Genomic DNA, 24,442 nt, shown 5'->3' on the forward strand with positions numbered 1-24,442 from the left:
TAACTACCACTATTGTCCAAGACAAAATGCACAGATCACTGGTCTAGTTCTTTAACAGTACATATTTTGTTCCCATGGAATAATTAATATTTATAAAAATCAGTGTATATATGTACCAGATCCTTGCTGAAATCATTAAAGCTATGCCAAATTCTTCCAGCTAAGGATCTGATCCACAGTGCCCTATATTACCGCACAGTATTGTTATATTTTATTATTTTTATTATTACTATTATCTTTACTGACAAAATAGGGTAGAGGACAAAATAAAAGGATCAAAATTGAAAAAAGCCCAAACTCTGTCCATTGTACTCACTTATTATGCATCATTTATTCTTAATTGCTAATACAAAGGTTAATGTTCTAAGGGGCTGTCTACACACACAAAGCACTACTATCCTCCTATTGCAGGGGTAGGCAACCTATGGCATGCGTGCCAAAGGTGGAATGTGAGCTGATTTTTCAGTGACACTCACACTGCCTGGGTCCTGGTCACCAGTCCGGAGGAGCTCTGCATTTTAATTTAATTTTAAATGAAGCTTCTTAAACATTTTAAAAAAATGTATTTACTTTACATACAAGAATAGTTTAGTTATATATTATAGACTTATAGAAAGAGACCTTCTAAAAACGTTAAAAAGTATTACTGGCACGTGAAACCTTAAATTAGAGTGAATAAATGAAGTCTCGGCACAGCGTTTCTGAAAGGTTGCCGACCCCTGCCCTAGTGTGTAAGCGCTTACACTGGTATGAATTACTTGACTTGTGCCTCTTCTTATTCCATGTGGAGTATAGGGCCTTCACCACTTAAGACTCTATCTTAAGGCAGGTCCACACTAGAAATGCTGCTGGAGGTGGTCACTATATCAGCGAGAAAAGCTCTCCCACTGACGTAGTACTGGGGGGGGGGAGGATTAAGGCTGATATAACTATGACACTCAGAGGTGTGGATTTTTCACACCCTGAGGGATGTAGTTCTACTGAAGTAAGTGGGTAGTGTAGACCTGGCCTTAGACAGTCTCTTGATGCAGTCTTCCCTTCTTCCCATGTCATTTTGTTAGCTGTCAGTTCTGCTTCTGTTGTGCATTTCCATGTTATGCTAGGTCTACCTCATCACCTCTTGCCCTGGGGGTACCCATCCAACGTCTGCCCTGTTACATTAGTCAGGTCTTTCCTCAATGTATGTCCTAGCCACCTTCTTTTGTGAGGGATTTTTGGCCTCTGATATTGAGGATTTGTCTAAGGCAGCTGTTTATGAAAACTTAGAGTTTAATAGGTCTTCTAGTTTTTGTGCCAGGCTGTAAGACAGACTTTACAATGGTGTTAAATATTTAAAGTGGGATGAGCTGGTACCTCTCCTTCTCCCAGCGGTCTCTCATTTTGCCAGGTTTGTCTCAACAGATCCCCCACAAGTTCTCCTGTCATTTTTGTGGATACAGGCTAACACGGCTGCTACTCTGAAACCTGTCAGTATTTTTAATGTTGTTTTAGAAATTTAGAGGCAAATTGAATAGCTTAGCTGCTGCTTTGGCCAAAAATTGCTAAGAGATTATGATAACAGTCTAATGGATTTGGAGCATTTAAATATCAAGGAGCAAAATTTCATTTCATAATGTTCCCTGAGGAAGGAGCACACCAGTGAGGGAATTATAACAGAGCCATAACTCTGACCTGACCTGGTCCAGATTTGTACCAGTAGCAAATCATTTCCCCTCCATGATGGCATGGCTGCGCTGGCCGGCACATCAGGGGGCAGAACCACAGCTCTGCCCATTTCACACCGCTACTGGCTGATTACTCCATGCTCATCTGTGCAAGAAGGAGAATAGCAGCCCATACAGGTTGCTGTCCCTGTTCCATACCTGGACCTCCTAGGTCCATAGTCCATAGAGGGGAATAGGTTCTCTTTGTTCCTGGGGCTTGTGGGAAAGCCCCTAGTGATAGCTTATTTAAGACTGATGTCTGTACTCTTTTTGTTAAATATTGTTTTTGTTTGTTTGGATTTACATATGTTAATTGTACTAAAAAAAAAAAGAGCCCTTGAGGGAAAAAAACCCATAAAACTGGCAGATAATACATGTGTATTATGGAGACATAGCACGTAGTTTTGCCATAGCAGTCCTTTCATGTATCAGTAAGCTAATGTGGGTTTTTTTGTTTTTTTATTACATTGTTTAATCAGGTTCGATACTAGAATAGGACCACTTCAGTATGCTGACCAGTATTTGCAGCTCTCAATCAAACTACCTAGCAGCAACATTTATGGAATCGGAGAACATGTCCACACACAATACCGGCATGATGTTAACTGGAGAACATGGCCCATCTTTACCAGAGATGCTTTCCCCAATGGAGTAAGGAATGATTCATTTATTATGCTTTGGTCTTAGCAATTTCTGATTATGCATTAAACACATTTTAAAATGTTGTTAGTTTTTGCTCTCCACAATAGACTGGATATTTCTTAAAAGCCAGTGATTAGCAAGGTCTAGTTGAGCTTTTCTCTAAAGACTTGTCAGCTACACTATGCGGTTGCTAAATGCCTGATGTTACTGATTGGAAAAAAGCCTCACAAGGAACAGTTAGAAATATTTTGATTTGTATGTTTATTTAAAATGCTGAGAATCAGTGGGTAAGTGGAGAAACATTAATACGAGTCTTCAGTTTCAGCTGCTAAACAAACCAGATAACAATATGTTCAAAGAGGTGCATGCCACTGCCACCCCAGAGCCCAAACCCCTCCTGCACCCCGCACCCCAACTCCCTGCTGCATCCTGTGCCCCTCTTGCATCCCAACCCCTGCCCTGAACCCCCTCCTGCACTCCGCACTCCTCTTCTGCCCAGACCCTTGCCCTGAGCCCCTTCCTGCACACCGTAACCCCTCCCACACTCCAACCCCCTGCCCCGGCCCTGCATGCAATTTCCCTACCCAGATGTAGCCCTTCGGCCAAAAAGTTTGCCCACCCCTAGTTTAATGACAACAGAGTTAAGCACATAATAGTAAAGTTGCATTTAGTGGCTGAATCTTTGCAAAGTAAGTCATGGATGTCAACAACTATTTGTTTCCAGTCCTTATTACTGTCTGCCCTGAATCTTGGTTTCCTGAACACCCATTTTCTAATAAATATAACAGAAAATTCTTGCTAGCAGCTTTGAAACCCTTTTAGGCTTTGTTCCAAGCTTTATTGACACTGGCACACAAAAGACGAACCGTACTGCACTTTCAGATTCCTGACCCACAATGCCTTATTAACTAAAAGACTACTGAGTATCACTGGTGTAAAGTCAGTTGTGCCAAATATGAGGTGCTGATTTAAAAAATATGCTATTGATTTTTGATTGTCATTTTTTTCTGACCGTATATTCCCACACTCAACCTCATCTGCTCTTCTGGGGGTGTAGATAATCAAATCTCACGGTGGTGGTGGTGGTTGTTGATGTTTGTTCTCTTTACCGATGAAAGTCCAGTGTAGACAAAGCCTACAAGGGGAAATGTCTGCAAAGGTTTGTAAGCACTCTAATGAACTATAGTTGCAAATAAACAGCTAAGGATTAGATAGGTGTTGGTATGTAGACAGATTTTAGACATTATGAATCAACAAAATAATATATATTATTAATGAAGGACTGTTTACTAATAACAAACATATCACTTGCCGTATATAAAATCTTTTAGACTTTATCTACACTGGACTTTTTTGGTAAAACTTTTGTCGTTCATGGGTGTGAAAAAAAGATGCCACCCAAATAACAAAAAGTGTGAGCAGCGCTTTGTCAGCAAGAAAGTTCTCCTGCTGACAAAGCTATTGCCGCGTGTTGGGGCTGGAGGTTTTTTTGTCGGTGTGAGAGCTCTCTCCCGCTCACAAAGAGCAGCTGCACTGTGCACCTTTCAGCAGCACGGCTGTAGCGGCATAGCTGTGTTGCTTAAAGATGCGTAGTGTAGACATAGCTTTATGGACCTTAAACTAGATTATTTATAACTAATCAGTGTAACTTTTAAGGAAGTCTATTTATCATTTTGGCCCAATTCAGCAAAGCTCTGAGGCAGGTGCTTAATTTTAAGCATGTGTTTTGCTGAATCAGGGCCTCTATCTCTTTGACCATCAGCCTTTAAGGAAAACTTCAGTGGGAGTTTTGGCTGAGCAAGGACTGGAAGATTGGGTTGCTATACAGCTAAATTATGGCTGTCCTGCATGAGTGTACTAGAGGAGGAGTCAGTGCATAGAGTCCCTTCCCCCTCATTGCACTGTACAGCTGCAGCATTGTTTGGTCACTTAGGCCTTGATCCAGAAAGGGATTTTGGTGTTGCAATGCTGAGCTTTTTAAGCACCTATACAATGCCTACGGAGAGTGAGATGGCTGAGAAGGGGATCCACAAAAGTTAGCACACTATGTGGGGAGGTGCCCAGGCTATCCAGTGGGAGATGCTGATGAGAAGGGTGTCTCATAAGCTCCACCCCTCTCATAGAGTTTGCTGCCTATGTTTCCTTGCAGTCAACTGCTGGGAATCTCTCTACTGCAGTTAGGTGCTCTTGTGAGAATGGTTTAGGCACTAGAAACAGCCTCCGTGCCTACCTAACTCCTCACAAAATAGTGTGTGTGTGTGCCGGGGGAGGGGGTCATGAAGGGTGAAGGAGGGAAATAGTGGCCTCCCTATAATTTTTAGTTTAGTGGTTAGGGTACTCATCCAAGATACTGGAGCCCCAGTTCAATTCTCCACTGTGCCAAGGGATTTGAATAGAGGTTCCTACCTCTCAGGACTGGACTGTAGAGTCACACTCACTTTTTCTCTGGCCCAATAAACGTTTAAATGGTTATTTAATACAAAATGGAACAACAGAAAATTGAGAGAGGCCCATCTCAGAATATCCCACTGTCCAGGCGTTAGGGCACTCATCTGAACGGTAAGAAACTCCTGGTAGAGTGAGGGAATTGTACCAGGGTCTCCCACATCCCGGCTCAGTGCCCTAATCACTGGGCTAAAGGTTATAAATGACTTTGTCTCTTTCCCCCTCCTCCAGCTGTTTTGTGTATGGTTAGTTGTGCTCTGAGCACATCTACTGAATCGGGCCCCACGGGCAAGATTGGGAAGGCAATGCCTATCTCCACTTTGTCTGTGAATCACAATAAGGTTTAGGCATGAGAGAGGCATCTGGAAGCCCACCTGAGGCAGTAGTGCATCTGCCCACAAGCAGAAATTTAGGTATCTAGGGGCTTTCTACAGTGGAAATGTAAGTGCCTGGTGAGGTTAGGCACCTAAGGGGTTAGGTGATAGATGAGCAGGGGTTTTGTAGATCACAGTAGTACCTAAATTTGGACCTTACGCACCTAAATCCCTTTGTTGATCTGGGCCTAAGGGACAGATTTCAAAAGATGTTGAGGCACCTAAAGATGCATGTAGGTCCCAAGAAGTTGTTTCAAAAGCACCAGTGGAAGTTAGGGGCCTAGGTATTTTTGAAAATATCACTAGGCACCCAACTTCCATTAAAAAAAATCTGGTCCTAATTCTCTAGCAGAGGCAAGAGAAAGCCAGCCAGTGCTGACTTCAGCAACCAGGCCATAGAGAGGGTCTGGAGGTATGTCCATGGCCCCTCTCCCACTGTTCTGTAAGGAGTGTAGACTACATTGGTAGAACAAATATAGCCACTGCTTTTCCTAAGTATTATCTAGGACCAGCTCTGAGGTATGCCGAGGTGGAGATGGTCAGAGGGCGGGGAACAGTGGGGTTAAATAGGGGCAGGGGTTCCAAGGGCGGTCAGGGAGGGTGTGTGTGTATGTGTGTGTATGGAGTCAGAAATGAGAGGAGGAATTGGGTGAGGCAGCAGGAGGCAGTCGGGGTGGGGGTTCTGGGAGTGGTCAGGAGACAGGGAGAAGGGGGTGTGTGAATGGGGCAGGAGTCCTGGGGGGATAGTAAGGAAAGAGAGGAGGGGTTGGATGGGATGGCAGGGGGCAGTTAGGGGCGAGGGGTCTGGGGGTGGTCAGGAGACATAAAGCAGGATGAGTGGATGGGTCAGAGATCCCAGGGGGGAAGTTAGGGGGCAAGAAGCAGGGGGATCAGATTTGGGGCATGAGTCGGGCCATGCCTGGCTGTTTGGGGAGGCACAGCCTCCCCTAACCAGCCCTTCATACAATTTCTGAAACCCAGTGCAGACCTCAGATCTAAAAGTTTGCCGCCCCTGGTCTAATTACTAGAGACCCACTCTCTTTGCAAACCCACTCAGCAAAACCACTATGGCTCAGCAAACCCCCAAGTCTTGATTTTGTTTTGTAAAACCAAAATCAAGGATAGTGCATGTCTCTAGCCCATTACAAATTTCAGTGGCAGTTGGAAAAATGATTCTGGTTTTGGTCCATCTCTACTGTGATTTGCTTCTCTTTGATTCTTGGTGGGTAGAGCTGTGGGGCCAGATCTTTACTTGTGTTAATCAGTGTAGCTCCATTGAAATCAATGCAATTGCACTGATTTGCATTTTCTGAGGATCTTATCCACAGTGCTGGTCTTTCTTTTGCAGGAAAGGAGGACTATGACAAAGTCTGTTATCACTTCACAAGCTCTTTTTGTTGCTAATGATAGAAGAAACAAATATTGATAGTAATGTCATTTAAAAGAAACAAAAATCTCTGATTTACATAAAATACACATGGAAATATGTATGCCCTGAATGGCATATGAAGTATATTGTCTGCTTGATGTGCACATTTAGCATAAAAACATTTTTTGTGATGCATGCACACTCATCAAAAGGTCTGTCATATCTGTCTACCTATTTTATCTGCATGTTTTAAGCAACTATCTGTGTACTGATTTTCCATTTACTGGTGAATAGAAAACATCCCCAGCAAGGAGAAAAATGCAAGAAAATATAGGAAAAATTCAGGGGTTTTGTTTGTTTCTTTAGCAGGAGTGATCAGCGGTTTCAATTTGTATCTCTCCAGGAAATTTTCACAGTGTATCAGTGTGTGTGCCTATGGGTTTTAATTTACTTCTTTTCCTTGTCTTTTATTTTAAGGGCACTCATAACTTGTATGGAGCTCACACTTTCTTCTTGTGCTTGGAAGATAACAGTGGAGCCTCTTTTGGTGTGTTCTTAATGAACAGTAATGCCATGGGTAAGAAAGACTTCACTATAACTATTTCCAACTGTTATAGCTTAATGTTAAAAAAAAAATACACCTCTACCCCGCTATAACGTGACCCGATATAACATGGGTTCAAGTATAGCGCAGTAGCAGTGGGGCTCTGATGGCGCTTTAAAGGGCCTGGGGCTCCCCGCAGCAGTTGGAGCCCAGAGCTCTTTAAATCATCACCAGAGCCCTGCCACACCTACCCCACTATAAGAGGGTTTCAGCTATAATGGGATTTTTGGCTCCCCATGACTGCGTTATAGCGGGATAGAGGTGTATCTGCTGGATTGCTACACAGTGAACCAAAAGTGAGTTGATTTAAAGGTCAGAATCAGGCATGTGTTTTAGCACAACTACACATGTAAAACTTGACGGGAAACTCTGTCTTTAAAAATATCAAGCAGCAGCTATATATATCCTAAAGAAGCAATGTTAAATCTATTTAAGGTGAACAATGGCTACTTTAAAACTAGCTTTAGAATCACATATAAGGCCCCAGTTCCACAATGTATTTGTCCCTGGCTGGAGCCCTTTTGAAGAGTATAGTGCTCTGTGCAGCTGTAACTCACACACCTCCTGAGTGTGCTGTTCTGTGCAACTAGTGGCACCAAGACCACTTAAGAGAGTTAAATGAGTCCCTTCTACAGCCTTAGCTAACAGCCAGTTGGCTTTTAGTTCACGCGATAGACACTCATGCACTAAACTCCGGAAGTCCCCAGTTCGATCCTACTGACCGGGGCCTGTTGGCATTACACAGGTATCTGCCCAAGTGCAATGCATTGCAAGATCAAGGCCTCAATTGTAATGACAGGTCATGAAAGGATCATAGTGTTGCTTTTCATCAGAGCAACATACACAACTGTCTCTGCTTATCAGAACCGTCTAAGCCTTTTGAGACTGTGAAGATGTGCTGGCTTGCTAGAGATTCCTTTTTGTTTGCAAAGGCATGTCAAATAAAATAAAATCTGAATATTTCACAACCTCCATTTGATTTCAAGGATGATTCAGGATGTCCTTGTTTTTTTCTGAACTCATTTACTTATCCTTAATGTGAACATTGCATGGATCCATTGAGTGTTTAGCTTATGTTTAAACTTTCCTCTTAAATTCCTTTTCTGATAGAATTTGCTCTCCAACCTGCCCCAGCAGCAACTTACAGAACAACTGGTGGAATTCTAGATTTTTATGTCTTCTTAGGAGACACTCCGGAGCAAGTTGTTCAAGAATATGTAAAGGTATGTTTATATCAGATGAGGTAGTACCATAAATAATGTAGGTGCTGATATATTGCGATCAGGCTCTTATCAGTCATTTCATATTTGTTGTGATTATATTGCAATGAAATGTTTCAATGCATGCTTAAAGACTGCATGTATCAGTCTGTAAAGAGAGTGCTTCCCTTTGTTCCTAGCCTTTTTTCCATAGTGTAGTGATTTCATTAGCAATGACAAACCGCCAATGCTACTCTAAACCTCTCGTAATGCTAATGTATCTTTTGGTCAAACAACATTAGCCATTATTTTTGTGGTTTCTATTTGTTCAGGTCAACATCATTTTCAAGGAATGCTCTCACATAACATAAAATGCCTTTTGAAAACTTAGGGTAGTTGTAGCCGTGTCACACTCAAGATATTAAAGAGACAAGGTGGGTGAAGTGGTATCACCTGGTCCCTTTTGAAAACTTACTGAGGCAGTATAGCCTAGTGCACAGAGCTCTGGAACTGGGACTCGAGTGCTGAGTGGGCTTGGGCAAAGCACTGGACTATAGAGTCATTTTCCCTGTTTCTGTGGCCAAATTAATATTTAGTTCAGTTATTTCAATTATTTAATTAAGGTAGAGCAACTTCAATGGGAAAGATGGAGGGAGACTCGCATCAGAATATTCCATAGCCCAGTGGTTACAGCACTCACCTGAGAGGTGGCAGATCTCCATTAAAATTTCTTCTCATCATCAAACAGAGGGGGGACTTGAACCCATGGTCTTCCATATCCCCAGTGTGTGGAACAAAAGGTTATAAAGAACGGCTGCCTCCTTCCTCTCCCCAGCACTCTGTTTTGTGTTGAGTTAGGTGGGCATGCTATGGGATTGGGTCCTAGATGCACGTTAGGCTAAGAAGCACCTATCTTCCCCTGGTTCATGGATTGCCAGTACATATAGGCACCTCCCTGCAGCCTAGATTTAGGCAACCGTCTTTGTGAGAGGGTTGGGGCTTAAAATACACGTTTCTCATGGCATCTTCCACTGGTTACTTTAGGCAGCTCCTCCCCTACCGTGCTGGCTTTGTGGATCACATTCTAATGCACCTAAGTGCCTAACAAAGGGCTGGTCTACACTACACGGTTAGGTCGACATAAGGCAGCCTTCTCCCCACTGATATAAGTGCCCTACTACCCCAACATAATTCCTCTTCCGCGAAAGGCGTAAGGCTTATGTCGGTGTAGTTAGGGCAATACAGTGTCTGTGTTACCTGCATGGGCTGTTGGCTGTCTTGTCAATTTCACGGCTTCTGGACAGCTGGGCAGCTGGACCCCGCTCCCGGCTGGGAGCATTGCCATGCTGAGTGTTGCAACGCCTAAGTTCTTTTGTGGCTCTGGCCCCAAGTTCTATTAATATTTCTCATCCACAGTATTTTTATGTATGCTTGCTGCCCTTTCCATAGTGATATTTCTTCCTCTATTGTTTGTCTTTATGACTTAACATCTGATATCCCTCTCCAATAACTGATTGGTTGCTTCTCAAATCATAGGTGTTGTTGTTATAATTTGTACTGTGATAGTGCCCAAAGGCATAATTCAGGATCAAAACTCCCACTTATTAGGTGATGTATAAGCACATAATAAAAGTCCATCTCAACCCTGTAGAGTTCACGGTGTAGTTTGAGATAGGAAGCAACAAGTGATTGTCAAATGGAATAAGGGCTAGAGGGAGAAAGAAGATGAGTAATAGGTATAAGGATTATGTCGTCTCATATTACTAGCAATATACACAACTTAATTGACTCAAATAATTTGTTTGTAGTTTTGAAAAGTAAATATGGAAAAACTTTACAGTTGTGACTGCATAATATCCATTATGGTTCCAAGTGCTAGACATGAATCAGAGTAATTTATAAGCAGTTTCAGAGAAGTAAAGAACTAGGTAATCTTGCACTGACAAATGACATACAAATTGCAAATGCAACACACCTTTTTTAAATTAATTTTCATTTCTTAACTTTCAGCTGGTAGGAATGCCTGCAATGCCTTCATACTGGAGTCTTGGATTCCAGCTTAGTCGCTGGAATTATACCTCTCTTGATGAGTTGAAAGTTGTGGTAGAAAGAAACAGAGCAATTGGGATACCCTATGTAAGTAAAATATTTTTGGGAGTGAATGAGGGTACTTAAACAGGTCAGGAATAAATCCTAGATTAGGATCTACTTTTACAGTCCTGGAATAATTTATTACAAGTCAGTTCTGGTTAACGTATAGAAACTGCTGTTAACAAACCTGATAGAGACTTCAGTATCTTTTAGGACCTTTAATGTTAGATTGAGAGTCAGAACTGGGGAGGTTACAGTTATTATTCTTTGTATTACCATAGCACAAAGAGGTATGTCTAAACAGTCTCCCAGACGGGTCGGCAGACTCGGGTTAGCGTTAAAAATAGCTGTGTAGACATTTCGACATGAGCTTGCATGCTAGGAATGGAGTGAACCTCAGAGCTTGTGCCACAACTTCAAAGCACTGTCTAAACAGCTACTTTTAGTGCACTGACATGGGCCCCTGTGGACCTGGCCTGAGAGCTCAGCTGTGTAGACATACTCTTAAAGGCCCCAGTTGAAATCAGTACCTGTTTGTGCTATTTTAACACGTATTAGGAGACAGTTAGTGTCTCAAGAATTTACAATCTCAGTGTATGAGGTAGACAAGGAAGCAGTGTTATCTCCATTTTGCAGATGGGAAAGTGATATACATGCTTACATGCTGTAGTACACCCAGAGCTAGTGCCTAGCATACTTGCTGCTCCTTTGCGGAGCATCACTGAAGTATGTTCCACATCATATTCCCCGTCACCACCCAGAGCTGTCCTACCCTGCAGTGTCAGAGACATACAGCCTGTACAGCTGCCTACTGTTGTTGAAGGATACTATTGTAAAGAGTGTTCTTAAAAGGCAGAGATGGCAGTTAGGACCTAGGCACCTAAGTTCCACAGAGTTTCTACGGTAGCTGGGTGCAAAAAAGACGGTTACTCACCTTTGTAACTGTTGTTCTTCGAGATGTGTTGCTCACATCCATTCCAGGTAGGTGTGCGCGCCGCGCGTGCACGTTCGTCGGAAACTTTTTTTACCCTAGCAACTCCAGTGGGCCGGCAGGTCGCCCCCTAGAGTGGCGCCGCCATGGCGCTCTATATATACCCCTGCCGGCCCGCCCGCTCCTCAGTTCCTTCTTGCCGGCTACTCCGACAGTGGGGAAGGAGGGCGGGTGTGGAATGGATGTGAGCAACACATCTCGAAGAACAACAGTTACAAAGGTGAGTAACCGTCTTTTCTTCTTCGAGTGATTGCTCACATCCATTCCAGGTAGGTGACTCCCAGCCATACCTAGGCGGTGGGGTCGGAGTGAGAAGTCGCGGCACGGAGCACTGCAGTTCCGAAGGCCGCATCCTCTCTCGACTGCTGGACCAGGGCGTAGTGGGAAGCAAAGGTGTGGACCGATGACCAGGTCGCTGCCCGACAGATTTCCTGGATGGGCACACGGGCGAGGAAAGCTAGCGACGACGCCTGCGCCCTGGTAGAATGCGCAGTCACACGGCCCGTAGGGACATGGGCCAAGTCATAACAGGTCCTGATACAGGACGTAACCCAAGAGGATACCCTCTGGGAGGAGATAGGAAGCCCTTTCATACGATCTGCTACCGCCACGAAAAGCTGGGGGGATTTTCGGAAGGGCTTAGTCCTCTCTATGCAGAACGCGAGAGCCCTACGGACATCCAGCGAGTGGAGCTGCTGCTCCCTGCCTGAGGAGTGAGGTTTTGGGAAAAAAACCGGAAGGAAAAACTCTTGGTTGACGTGGAAGGCTGAGACCACCTTGGGCAGAAAAGCAGGGTGTGGTCTCAGCTGCACCTTGTCCTTGTGGAAGACCGTATATGGGGGGTCTACCACAAGAGCTCGGAGCTCCGACACCCGTCTAGCTGAGGTGATAGCCACTAGAAAGGCAGTTTTCCAAGAGAGGTAGAGCAGGGAGCAAGTAGCTAACGGCTCAAAGGGGGGCCCCATGAGCCGGGACAACACCAGGTTAAGATCCCAGGTTGGAGCAGGGGGACGGACGTTAGGGAATAAACGTTCCAGCCCTTTAAGGAATCTCGACACCGTCGGGTGAGAAAAAACGGAGCGACCGTCCGCACCCGGGTGAAAGGTGGAGATAGCTGCTAGGTGGACTCGCAACGACGATAAGGCCAGACCTTGCCCTTTGAGGGACCAAACGTAGTCTAAGATTTCGGTTACCGAAACTTCCATAGGGCGGAGATTTCTCTCTACGCACCAACAGGAGAAGCGCTTCCATTTCGCCGAATATGTGGCTCTTGTGGACGGTTTCCTGCTGCTCAAGAGCACCTCTCTCACAGGCGTGGAGCAGCGCAGCTCGGAACCAGTCAGCCACGCAGGAGCCACGCCGCTAGGTGCAGCGACTGCAGGTCTGGGTGACAGAGGGTCCCGTGGTCCTGGGTAATCAGGTCCGGATGAAGGGGCAGGGGAACTGGGTCGGCTATGGCCAAGTCCAGCAGCATGGTGTACCAGTGCTGCCTGGGCCATGCCGGGGCCACCATGATCACGAGAGCCCTGTCCCTGCGCACCTTCAGGAGGACCTTGTGGACCAGAGGGAACGGGGGAAATGCATAGTACAGGTGGGTTGACCACTGGATGAGGAAGGCATCCGCTATCGACCCCGGCTCCCTGCCCTGAAAGGAGCAGAACGCTTGGCACTTCCTGTTCCCTTTGGACGCGAAGAGGTCCACCCGGGGATAACCCCACCTCCGGAAAATGGAGAGAGCGACGTCCGGGCGAAGGGACCACTCGTGTGACAGGAAGGATCTGCTCAATCGATCTGCCAGAGTGTTCCGTACTCCAGGGAGGAAGGAAGCCCTGAGGTGAATGGAGTGGGCTACGCAAAAGTCCCAGAGTCGTATCGCCTCGTGGCACAGGGAGGAGGACCTGGTGCCTCCCTGCTTGTTGATATAGTACATGGTCGTCGTGTTGTCCGTGAACACGGCGACACAACGACCCTGAAGCTGATGACAAAACGCTTGACAAGCAAGGCGGACCGCTCTCAACTCCCGCATGTTGATGTGGAGCCCCACCTCCTCCTGGGACCACAGGCCCTGTGTCCGCAGGGTCCCTAGGTGGGCCCCCCAGCCTAGATCTGAGGCATCCGTTGTCAGGGATACCGAGGGCTGAGAGGGGTGAAAGGGAAGACCCGCACATAATACGGACTGGTCTAACCACCAGCCGAGAGAATCTAAGACCTTCTGGGGGATTGTGACTAACATGTCTAAAGGTTGCCTTGCCGGCCTGTAATGACTGATAAGCCACAGCTGGAGAGGCCTCATGTGGAGCCGAGCGTAGTCGGTCACAAAAGTGCACGCCGCCATGTGGCCTAACAGGGTTAGACATGTCCTCACTGACGTCAATGGGGCTGACCGCAAACGTTGAACGATCGCCGCCATGGTCTGGAACCGTTGCAGAGGCAGCGAGGCCCTGCCCACAGTGGCATCCAGGACGGCCCCGATAAATTCCACCTTCTGCGTGGGCCTCAGAGTGGACTTGTCTGTGTTTATCAAGAGGCCCAGACTTGCAAATATGGCGGTGATCATGCGGACATGGCTGTTGACCTGCTGTTCCGACGTGCCCCGAATCAACCAGTCGTCCAGATAAGGGAACACGTGGACACGGTTGCGCCGAAGATGCGCCACGACAACTGCCATGCATTTTGTAAACACCCTCGGGGCCGTGGACAGGCCGAATGGGAGGACTGCAAATTGATAATGAAGAGCCCCCACAACGAAGCGGAGAAAGCGTCTGTGGCGCGGCCAAATGGCAATGTGGAAATACGCGTCCTGCATGTCGAGGGCGGCGTACCAGTCTCCCGGATCCAGGGATGGAATAATGGTCCCCAGGGATACCATGCGGAACTTCAACTTCACGAGGTATTTGTTGAGTTCTCGCAGGTCGAGGATAGGCCTGAGGCCCCCCTTGGCCTTGGGGATCAGAAAGTAGCGGGAATAAAACCCCTTGCCTTTCTCGTTTTCCGGAACCGCCTCTATAGCTCCTTTGCTGAGGAGCGTCTGCACCTCCTGCCGAAGGAATTGCTCGTGAGAGGGGTCCCTGAAGAGGGACGAGGAAGGAGGGCGGGAAGGAGGAAATGAAACAAACTGCAGGCGGTATCCCGTCTGCACCATGCTTAAGACCCAGCGGTCCGATGTTATTTGGGACCACGCCGGGAGGAAAAACGAAAGGCGGTTGGAAAACGGGGGGGAAGGATCCATAGGGGAAACTGTTACTGCGCCCTCGGGCGCACCTTCAAAATGAAGGCTTAGGACCAGGCGGGGGTTTTGAGGAGCCTTGGTTCTGCCCCCCTTGGTTCCCAGACTGCCTGCGCCTGCCGTTCCTGCCGCGGCACCTGTAAAGGTCCTGCCGCTGGCGGAACTGGGAAAACGGCCTACGTTGTTGCTGTTGTTGCGACCTAAAGGGTCTACGCTGCGTCACGGGGGTGTGCATCCCGAGGGACCGCATAATGACCCGGTTGTCTTTTAGACTCTTGAGTCTGGGGTCTGTCTTATCAGAAAACAGGCCCTGGCCTTCGAAAGGAAGGTCCTGTATAGTGTGCTGGAGCTCCGGCGGAAGGCCGGAAACCTGCAGCCAGGAGATGCGACGCATCGTAACTCCTGACGCGAGGGTACGGGCAGCCGAGTCCGCAGCGTCCAAGGAGGCTTGTAAGGCCGTGCGTGCGACCTTCTTGCCTTCGTCCAAGATGGCCGTAAACTCTTGGCGAGCATCCTGTGGCAGCAGCTCCTTAAATTTGTCCACTGCCACCCAGGAGTTAAAGGCGTATCTGCTCAGCAGGGCCTGCTGGTTAGAGACCCTGAGCTGCAGCGCCCCAGCCGAATACACCTTACGGCCAAGGAGGTCCATCCGCCTGGCTTCTCTGGATTTGGGGGCCGGAGCCTCCTGGCCGTGACGCTCCCTATCATTCACCGATTGCACCACCAGTGAACCGGGAGTCGGGTGAACATGTAGATATTCGTATCCCCTAGAAGGGGCCATGTACTTTCTCTCGACTCCTTTCGCTGTCGGAGGGATGGAGGCCGGGGACTGCCAGATAGTATTGGCGTTGGCCTGGATGGTCCGTATGAAGGGCAGGGCGACCCTGGTGGGAGCATCAGAAGAGAGGATGGTGACAATTGGATCCTCTATCTCCGAGACCTCCTCTGCCTGCAGGCTCAGATTTTGAGCCAATCGCCTGAGGAGGTCCTGGTGCGCCCTGAGATCCAGCGGGGGGGGACTGTTGGAGGAGGTACCCGCCACCGCCTCATCCGGGGAGGAGGATGATGAGACCCCAGGCACGAGAGTGTCTAACTGAGGGTCTTCCTCAGCCCTCGCCTCTGCCTCCGGAGCCGCAGCGGAGTCCTGCTGTTTGGACCCTTCCTCCCCTTCCGGGGAGGGAGGGGGGCGAGACAAGGAGGCTTCAGGGGCCCTACGCTCCGCAGTCGCCAGTCTAGCAGGGAGCTGCTGGGGGCCCTGGGCCTGATGGTATGCCCAGGGTGTCCAGAATCCCCACTGTTGTGGGCCTTGGTCTTGCAGCGGCGGATCACCGAACAGCGCCGCCTGCCGGTCGGTGCCCAGCGCATACCCGCTGTCCGTCTGGGAGGATACGGACGGCTGTCTCGAGGGCCACGGTGGGGCCGACCCCGGATGGTAAGGGTCTGCGCGGGCCGGCACGGAGGATCGTCTCGGTGCCGGGGACCGGTGCCGGGAGTCATATCGGTGCCGGGACCGGGATCTGTCACGGTGCCAGGATCCTGATCGGTACCGGGCGCCGCTTCGGTACCGGGACCTGCCACCAGCTCGGTGCCGGGAGGTCGACCGGGACCTACCACCAGCTCGGCGCCGGGAGGTCGACCGAGACCGGGACCTGCCACCAGCTCGGTGCCGGGAGGTCGACCGGTGCGGCGAGTAGCGTCGGGACCTGCTCCTGGAGTCGCGGTGCCGGTGTCGCCGACTGGAGCCTGACCGCGACCGCCTCGATGCCGACCGTTGCCGCGAGTGCGACCGGTACCGCTGAGGGGAGCGGTGCCGGGACTGCGAGCGGCGTCGGGATCTGGAGCGCCCAAGACGTCGGGACCTGGATGGCGAACGACTGTCTCTGGGCGGCGCCGACATCATGGGCTTGCCTCTGGACACAACCCGCACCGGAGGTACCGGGGGTGGCAGCCGAGTGGGCTCAGTCAGGGCAATAAGGTCCCGAGCCGAGGCGAAGGTCTCCGGTGTGGATGGGACCACTACCTCAACCCCAGATCTCATGGGGGAGCTCGGCGGCACCGGACTCAACGGACCCGCCGGGCCCGGAGTCAACGGTGCTGACGGTGCCGGCGGCGCCGCGGCCGATGTCGAGGCCGGGCGCTCAAGCCGGGTCTGCCTGGCCGGAGTATCAGACTTCGACGGCCTTGGCTCTGATTCCAGTGCCGGAGAGGGTCGGTGCCGAGGAGTCTTCTCGGTGCCGGAGCGATCCGGTGCCAGTGCCGATACCACGGCCTGCGAAGCCGACGGGTCAAGTGCCGCCTCCATTAGGAGAGTTCGGAGCCTCTGATCCCTCTCCTTCTTTGTCCTCGGCTTAAAAGCCTTACAGATGCGGCACTTGTCGGATCTGTGCGATTCCCCGAGGCACTTCAGGCACGCTTCGTGGGGATCGCTGGTAGGCATGGGCTTCTTGCAGGCCGCACACTGCTTGAAGCCCGGTGAAACAGGCATGAGCCTGACGCCGGGTGCCGGGAAGGGCTAAGCCCCCGGCGAAGAACTACTTAACAACTATTTAACTAAACTATCTACTTAACAAACTAATTAACAACTATAATGGAACTAGAGATGAACGATAGATAAACGATAGAGAACTAGGAGAGCTAGGGACGTGGAGGACAGCTAAGCCGCGCTCCACAGTTCCAACGACCGACACGGCGGTAAGAAGGAACTGAGGAGCGGGCGGGCCGGCAGGGGTATATATAGAGCGCCATGGCGGCGCCACTCTAGGGGGCGACCTGCCGGCCCACTGGAGTTGCTAGGGTAAAAAAAGTTTCCGACGAACGTGCACGCGCGGCGCGCACACCTACCTGGAATGGATGTGAGCAATCACTCGAAGAAGAACTGCCATTTATGCCTTTGAAAATCTCTGCAATAAATTTCATAGTTTACATGATCTCTGTGCTGCTTCACAGTTAGTATGAAAATTATCGTAAGTTCTTACTGTCTATCTATAATAAAATAACACAAATAAGTTTGCTCCAGAGTAAACAGAACATAATCATATCAAAATACTCAGGGCCCCAGCCTATTGTTTCTAATGTACAAAATAAACTATGCTATCTTTCAGGAAATTCAATACACTGATATTGACTATATGGAGGAAAAAAAAGACTTTACTTATGACGAAGTGAAATTTAAGGATCTTCCTAACTTTGCTGTGGACCTGCATAACCACGGACAAAAATATATTATTATACTGGTAATGAACTAATTAACTATTTCACTTTACCGCTGAAATGTTGCTATCAGAATTACTTGTATATAATAATTGTTTATAATATTTTGGGGTAGATTGTATGTAGTGTATATATCTATTGCTTAATTCTGCCATGCTTCAGAAAAATGGAAGAGCTTCCCAACTCTCTCTTGTGTTTATTTTTCTTAGGATCCTGCCATTGCAAACTCCCCTCGCCTTAATAATACTCCATATCATTCCTATGATAGAGGAATGAAAAAGAAAGTGTGGGTAAATGAATCAGATGGACTAACAGAACTCATTGGAGAGGTAACTAGCTACTTATGGAAATTGCAACAGCCTATATCTGTACTATGTGTTGTCACAGCAGATAAGGTTGGGTCACTGTGTTTGTTATAAACTCCATTTTTTAAATTTTCAGTAAAATTAGATGTTCACGGAAATTGTTTTATAAAGCTGTATCTAAGAATGTAAAAGGTATTCATTTTTACTGATTTTTTTAAAGACATATTTACGCTGTTAGGTGTTAAAAGGGAAACAATGAGATATGGGGAGATTTTTCTGAGGCACAAAGGACAGTTTGACAGCCAGCTCCTGTTGATTGTTCAATGGTATTCGGACACCTGACTTCCATTCTATGCCTTTGAAAATCTCCCACATAATGTTTAACCATTTAAATTGCTTATTTGTACTTGTATAACTCAAAAATGACTTTGACTTAAAGATGATGAAAATTGGAAAGTAAATAACAAGGTCAGATTCATTCTGGACTCGTTGAATGCAGTTTATTGTTACTGTGGATTAGTTTAGGCAGAACCACCTAGAAGTCCCATGCAGATCAGGGCTCCAAAGTGCTAGAAGCTGTATGAAGATTAGTATGAAGCAGGGGTTTGTTCTGAAGAGTTTATAGTCTAATGCTCCAAACTTTTATTCAATTAGAGGTTTATCTAATTCAAAGCCTGTTGAAGTAACTTTGATTCTTTCTATTCAACAGGCTGATAATTAGTCCCCATGTGACCATATTCTCCAGCAGAACCACACATGAGTAAACATACATACATGCAGGATAGGGATGCGAGTTTAAAGACAGACCCAACAAGTGGAGGTACTAAGGTAGGGTGGGAGTTTAGTAGTACCCGGGGTAACGTTGATAGGAATGTGTTGGTACATAAGCCTCTCACCCGGCATGAGTAAACCCCCAGTTAGTCTGCTTTAATCCATCTGCTTGCTTTTCTTCAGTGGTGAGGAGGTATAGGAAGGCGGTGTCAGGGTAGAAAGGGGCATCCCTATGCTGGCAGAATGATCTCCAGGGGACCATTCCAATAAACTTGAGGTAGAAGAACCCTGTGGCTGCTCTAATTTGTGCTCTGGTAAGCCCCAGGATCAGGGAATGTGGAAAAGTCATTTAGAATCATCTTTGCCTCTTCCTCCAATTTGCCTAAAGCTCATGCTTAGGGCAACTGAAGACTGAGCCAATTGTGTGCACAACTTGATGGTTCCAACTCATTAATTTTTTTGCTTTAAGTCAATGTTAAGCAACTAAATCAACTACATTAGGCATGTCAACATATTTTAAATAGTCTAAAGAAATAATAATACAACAAACCTTTGCAGTTGTTAGCCTCTCTCACAAAAAAGAATATGCATTTTTTAAATTGCCTGCATAACTATTTACTTGATATATGTACAATTACATTCTATCAAGTTGATAATCTGGTTTTAAAAACTCCCTCAATAGGTATTTATATTGCAGACCCTAGTAATTCTGAGAGCTGTTTGAAGCAGTTGGGCTGATGAATCACATTTAAAATACCTAACTAAGCATTTACATGAGCCTATAACAGTTATGATGTTATAGGCTCATATGTTATAGGCTCATATAACTCTCATATATTTCTATGAAACATTTTCATTACTTTGATGAAAAGACAGATATCAGTGAAAAAAATCAAAGGAAATTAAAACAACTTCCTCCCTCTAACTGTTTAAAATGTAAATAATATTAATGTTGTGATATAAACTAGTGACAAGTGTGATGAAAAATAAAGGACTGAATGTCAGATTTAGCCTGATTTTTTTTTTGTTCTGATTGGGTCCCAAACCTTAAAATACAGTAACTGAAAGAGATTTTAGGAGAAATCTTTAATTCAGAGAGTGAAATACATACGCTAAAAATATTAAGGCGGGAAAAAAAATTGAAGTGAGGTTTTCTTGGTTATATAAAATACAGTGTCAGACCCAATATTGTTCTCACTGGACTCTTGCCATTCATTTCAGGGGCCAGATGTCTAAATTTTGCCTAAGGGTGTAAAATTGACTAATCAGACTGGTACCTAACTCCCACTGAAATCGATGAAAGATGTCTAACTTGCTTGGGCACTTTTGAAAATACCACTAGGTGACTCTCTGCACCTTTAGACAGATACCTTTGCCGATATGGCCTGAAGTGCTTGGAATGTATGTTATTCTTATTCTTTCTTATTCTTTAAGGTCAATGCAGTTACACACGCATAGAGTAAAAGTAGAATATGGTTTATTATAGTGAGGAAAAACAATTAGCTCAACTTCCACATCTAAATTAATGCAAGAACATGGATATTCTTAGATGCTAATATTCTCCCTCACCAACTTAATCCTTGATGATTGTATCTTAGGAAGCTGCTCCCAGAAACTGGCACAAAAGTTTTTGCACTATTATTTAGAAGTGCATTTCAAATGGAAGTGGACTGCCAGGCAAATGAAGTTGAAAAAATGTATGCACACACAGGACATTTACTCTTGGCTTCAGTTCCGGCATCCGTTATAGCTTCTTTGAAATAATAACTGAACAAAAAAACAATACAAACTACTAATCATTGAATGTAGAGCTTGAAACAGTTTTGAAGATTGCCGTGTAATTCCCCCCCACCTCATTTGGAGAACAAAATATTCCACTGAGTTTTCTAAGATTCTTACGGGACTAGGTTCAAATTATGTCTTGGAGAGAATTATTAGAAACTAATGGAAATGTTTGAAATAAATCATAAAGCTAAATCTTTCTTAATGGAATAGCCAGTTTAACCAATTGCTCTTTACTTTCTTACACTGTAGATGTGGCCAGGAGTGACTGTGTTCCCTGACTACACCAACCCAGAATGTACCAACTGGTGGATAGAAGAATGTGAGCTCTTTTATGATCAAGTGAAGTATGATGGGATTTGGATTGTAAGTCATTCATCCTTTTTTTTTATATGAAGCTAGTGAGAGTTTAGGATGAAACATCTTTTCAATCTCATCTCTTTGTACTGTAGGGATGTTTCTTATTAAAAACTAAAATCAAAATACTACTTATTTCCTAATCTTTTAGCTGGAGAATAAAACATATTGGGTGAAATCCTGGCCTCACTGACGCCATTGGACTTTGATCGGGCCAGGATTTCATCCAATGTATTTAGTCTATTTATATTTATGGATGTTGTTGCGGTGCATCTAAAGTAACTTGACTTAGCTCACAACTGTGTAAATGGGAGAGGAAGCTTCAATGTCTGCAAACAACAACAATAACAAAAAACCCTACCCTGGCAAAAAGTATTAAAATAATAAAGGAGGGAGAGTGAATGAGATTTCTTGCCCTTTTTAATAACTCTTCCAAACTGCTGTTATGAGTGTTACAAGGCTAACAATATTTTCACCTCTAGTGAAAAATGTGGTAGCTGGTGAAAAACAACTTTTAACTGACCAAACTTGTGTTTTATACTCTCTCAGTCTAGGAATGAGCAAATCAAGGTTTACTGAAGCAAATGGGAATCTTTCCATTGACTTCAATGCGCCTTTTTTATATTAGGCACCAGTTTAGCTGCAGTAAAATTCTCTAACACACACACCCTGATCCAGCAAAGCTGTCATGGTATAATTCCCCACTCTGAACCTTAGCGTCCAAAAGATGGGGTACCAGCATGAATTCCTCTAAGCTCAATTACCAGCTTAGAACCTGTAGCGCTGCCACCAACCAGGAATTCCAGTGCCTAGTACACTCTGGTCCCCACAAAACCTTGCCCGGGGACCCGCAAGACCCAGACCCTCTGGATCGTAACACAAGAAAAGTAAACCCTTTCCCTCACCGTTGCCTCTCCCAGGCTTCCCCTCCCTGGGTTACCCTGGAAGATCACTGTGTGATTCAAACTCCTTGAATCACAAAACAGAGAGGACAATTCACCTTCCTCCCTCCTTCTCTTCCCCCCTCCCAGACTCTTCCTGAGAGAAAGTAATCCTGGCACAGAGAGAAATCAGCCTCTCTCTCCCCCTTCCCTCCTTTCTCCCCACCAATTCCCTGGTGAATCCAGACCCAGTCCCCTGGGTTCTCACTAGAATAAAAAAACAATCAGGTTCTTAAACAAGAAAAGCTTTTAATTTAAAGAAAGAAAAAACAGTAAAAATTATCTTTGTAAATTTAAAATGGAATAGGTACAGGGTCTTTCAGCTATAGACACTGGGAACACCCTCCCAGCCTAAGTATTCAAGTACAAATTAAAATCTTTTCAGCAAAATATCAATTTGAACTCCTTTCAGCCAAATACACATTTGAACTTCTTCCAACCAAATACACATTTGCAAATAAAGAAAACAACCATAAGCCTAACTCGCTTTATCTACCTAGTACTCACTAGTCTGAACTTATAAGAGCCTGTATTGGACAGAAACCTGGTTGCACATCTGCTCCCTCTGAGCCCCCAGAGTGAACAACCACCAAAACTAACAGCATAGCACAAAAACTTCCCTCCCTCAAGATTTGAAAGTATCCTGTCCTCTGATTGGTCCTCTGGTCAGGTGACAGCCAGGCTTACTGAACTTGTTAACCCTTTATAGTCAAAGAGATATAAAGTACTTCTGTGCTATTAACTTTTCTTATCTGTTTATGACAAAAGCACTTCAGCATGTGTTAACTTCAAGTTTGTAAATACTCCAACTGATGTGGGACCCAGGCTCCAAACTTTGGCTCCAAAACAAACTCTCACTTCATTTGAACATTCAGAAATAATATTTGTTTAATCTTTCTTTCATTATTTCACATTCCTGCATCCTGTTTTCTGGGCAGGAGTGCAAACAGAAGTTACTATTAGTTATATTGCAGCATCCCAAATTATGCTAGGTACTTAGAGGAGCTTACAGTCTCATTTCATGCATGACCCAATGAAGGGGCAAAAGGAAGTGAAAAGCAATCAAGCTGTTAACGTGTCGGTGGGTGTAGTATAGAATAGCAATGCTAGTCAATCCACTGTTTAGAGAGGAAAATCCTTTTATCCATATTTGTTACTTTCAGCTGCAGGGATTACTGGAAAGTGGGTTCTTATAAAACATTAAGCAACAATTTTAATCTTTCTCTTCCTTGCCCATAACAAGCTAGTAGGCTTCGGAGAAAAGAGTCTAAGACATATTGCAATTATGACTAATCTCCCTTCTGATTTCAAATTAGAATGGTTAATCAATATTTTCCAAATCAACAAGTGCTATTTCAATTTTCTTGCAAATCATTTTTTAGCCAAATTTCTACCTGGCAAATGATATAGTTGTTCAAACTGGAATAGTGTATTTATTTGTGGAGATTCACTGAGAGTTAACACACTGCCAAGTTTATTAACCATTGACAAAACCCATAGCTAGTATGTCGGGATAATTGCCTATATAAACCATGGGCAAATTCTGGAAACCTATTTATATCATGATTAATTGGACAATGTGGAGCTGTCCTGTGTTGGTAGTGAAGGACTAAAATTCACACATGCCAAATCCAGATAGGTCAGGGGGTTTCAACTCAGTCCTTCTGCAGTCACTATTTCAGATTAGGAGCGGCAAAAGTAGCAGAGAACCCTGGTGCTCCCTCTGGAGGGGTTCGTCCAGCACAGAATCCGTGCAAGTTTAGGTCCAGTTGTCAACTTACTTAAGACACGTAGAGCTGAGCAAGGTTTGCCAGATTTGACCCCCGCAGATTAGTCTACTGGAGATAAATACCATAGCAAAACTTTTCAAACCTTAGGCTTCTACATCCATATTTAGGTTCGTAAACAAAAGTGACAATTTTCAAAAATGATAAACACCTCTAAAGCGTCTAATGAGGTCAGTGAGATTTGTGGGTTGCTAAGCAGACCTGAAAATCAGCTCCAGCTTGTATTTAGGTTCCTAAATATGGATATTGCAATCTAACTTTAGGCACTCTAGGGTTGAAAATGTTGGCCTATATGTTTAATTAAATATAGTAATGCATATGTTCTGTATACCTCCCCCAGTTTTTATTCAGGTCTCATTCAGACAGTCTGTATGGAGTTCGACTAGATTTAGGGCCCTTAGACTTGCCAAGTCTGTTATACTCTCTCCTTACATTGTAGCTCAATTCATGTTAAGTTCTAAGACTCAGGAATTCACAACCTAAAATATGTTTAATAGCAAATAAGTATCTGAGACCATCGTAATTCTAGTATATTGCATAATAGTTTCTGATTATCTAAGGGCTGGTCTACACTACGGGGGAAAATCGATCTCAGATACGCAACTTCAGCTACATGAATAACGTAGCTGAAGTCGAAGTATCTAA

The 24,442-nt window shown here is 45.5% G+C and overlaps 1 protein-coding gene across 1 annotated transcript in view; it reads left to right on the forward strand.

The window, feature by feature from the left end:
* LOC115657624 (maltase-glucoamylase, intestinal-like) overlaps positions 1 to 24,442 on the forward strand; it is a 181,572-nt gene that overhangs the window by 22,914 nt on the left and 134,216 nt on the right. Inside the window, exons 7-13 of the mRNA XM_030575679.1 lie at positions 2,183 to 2,354; positions 7,011 to 7,110; positions 8,248 to 8,360; positions 10,347 to 10,472; positions 17,746 to 17,877; positions 18,064 to 18,183; positions 20,965 to 21,078. Of these exons, the coding sequence (XP_030431539.1) occupies positions 2,183 to 2,354; positions 7,011 to 7,110; positions 8,248 to 8,360; positions 10,347 to 10,472; positions 17,746 to 17,877; positions 18,064 to 18,183; positions 20,965 to 21,078 (877 nt within the window). The remainder of the gene's footprint in view (positions 1 to 2,182; positions 2,355 to 7,010; positions 7,111 to 8,247; positions 8,361 to 10,346; positions 10,473 to 17,745; positions 17,878 to 18,063; positions 18,184 to 20,964; positions 21,079 to 24,442) is intronic.

The sequence above is a fragment of the Gopherus evgoodei genome, chromosome 9, assembly GCF_007399415.2.
Source record: "Gopherus evgoodei ecotype Sinaloan lineage chromosome 9, rGopEvg1_v1.p, whole genome shotgun sequence".
Classification (NCBI taxonomy): Eukaryota; Metazoa; Chordata; order Testudines; family Testudinidae; genus Gopherus; species Gopherus evgoodei.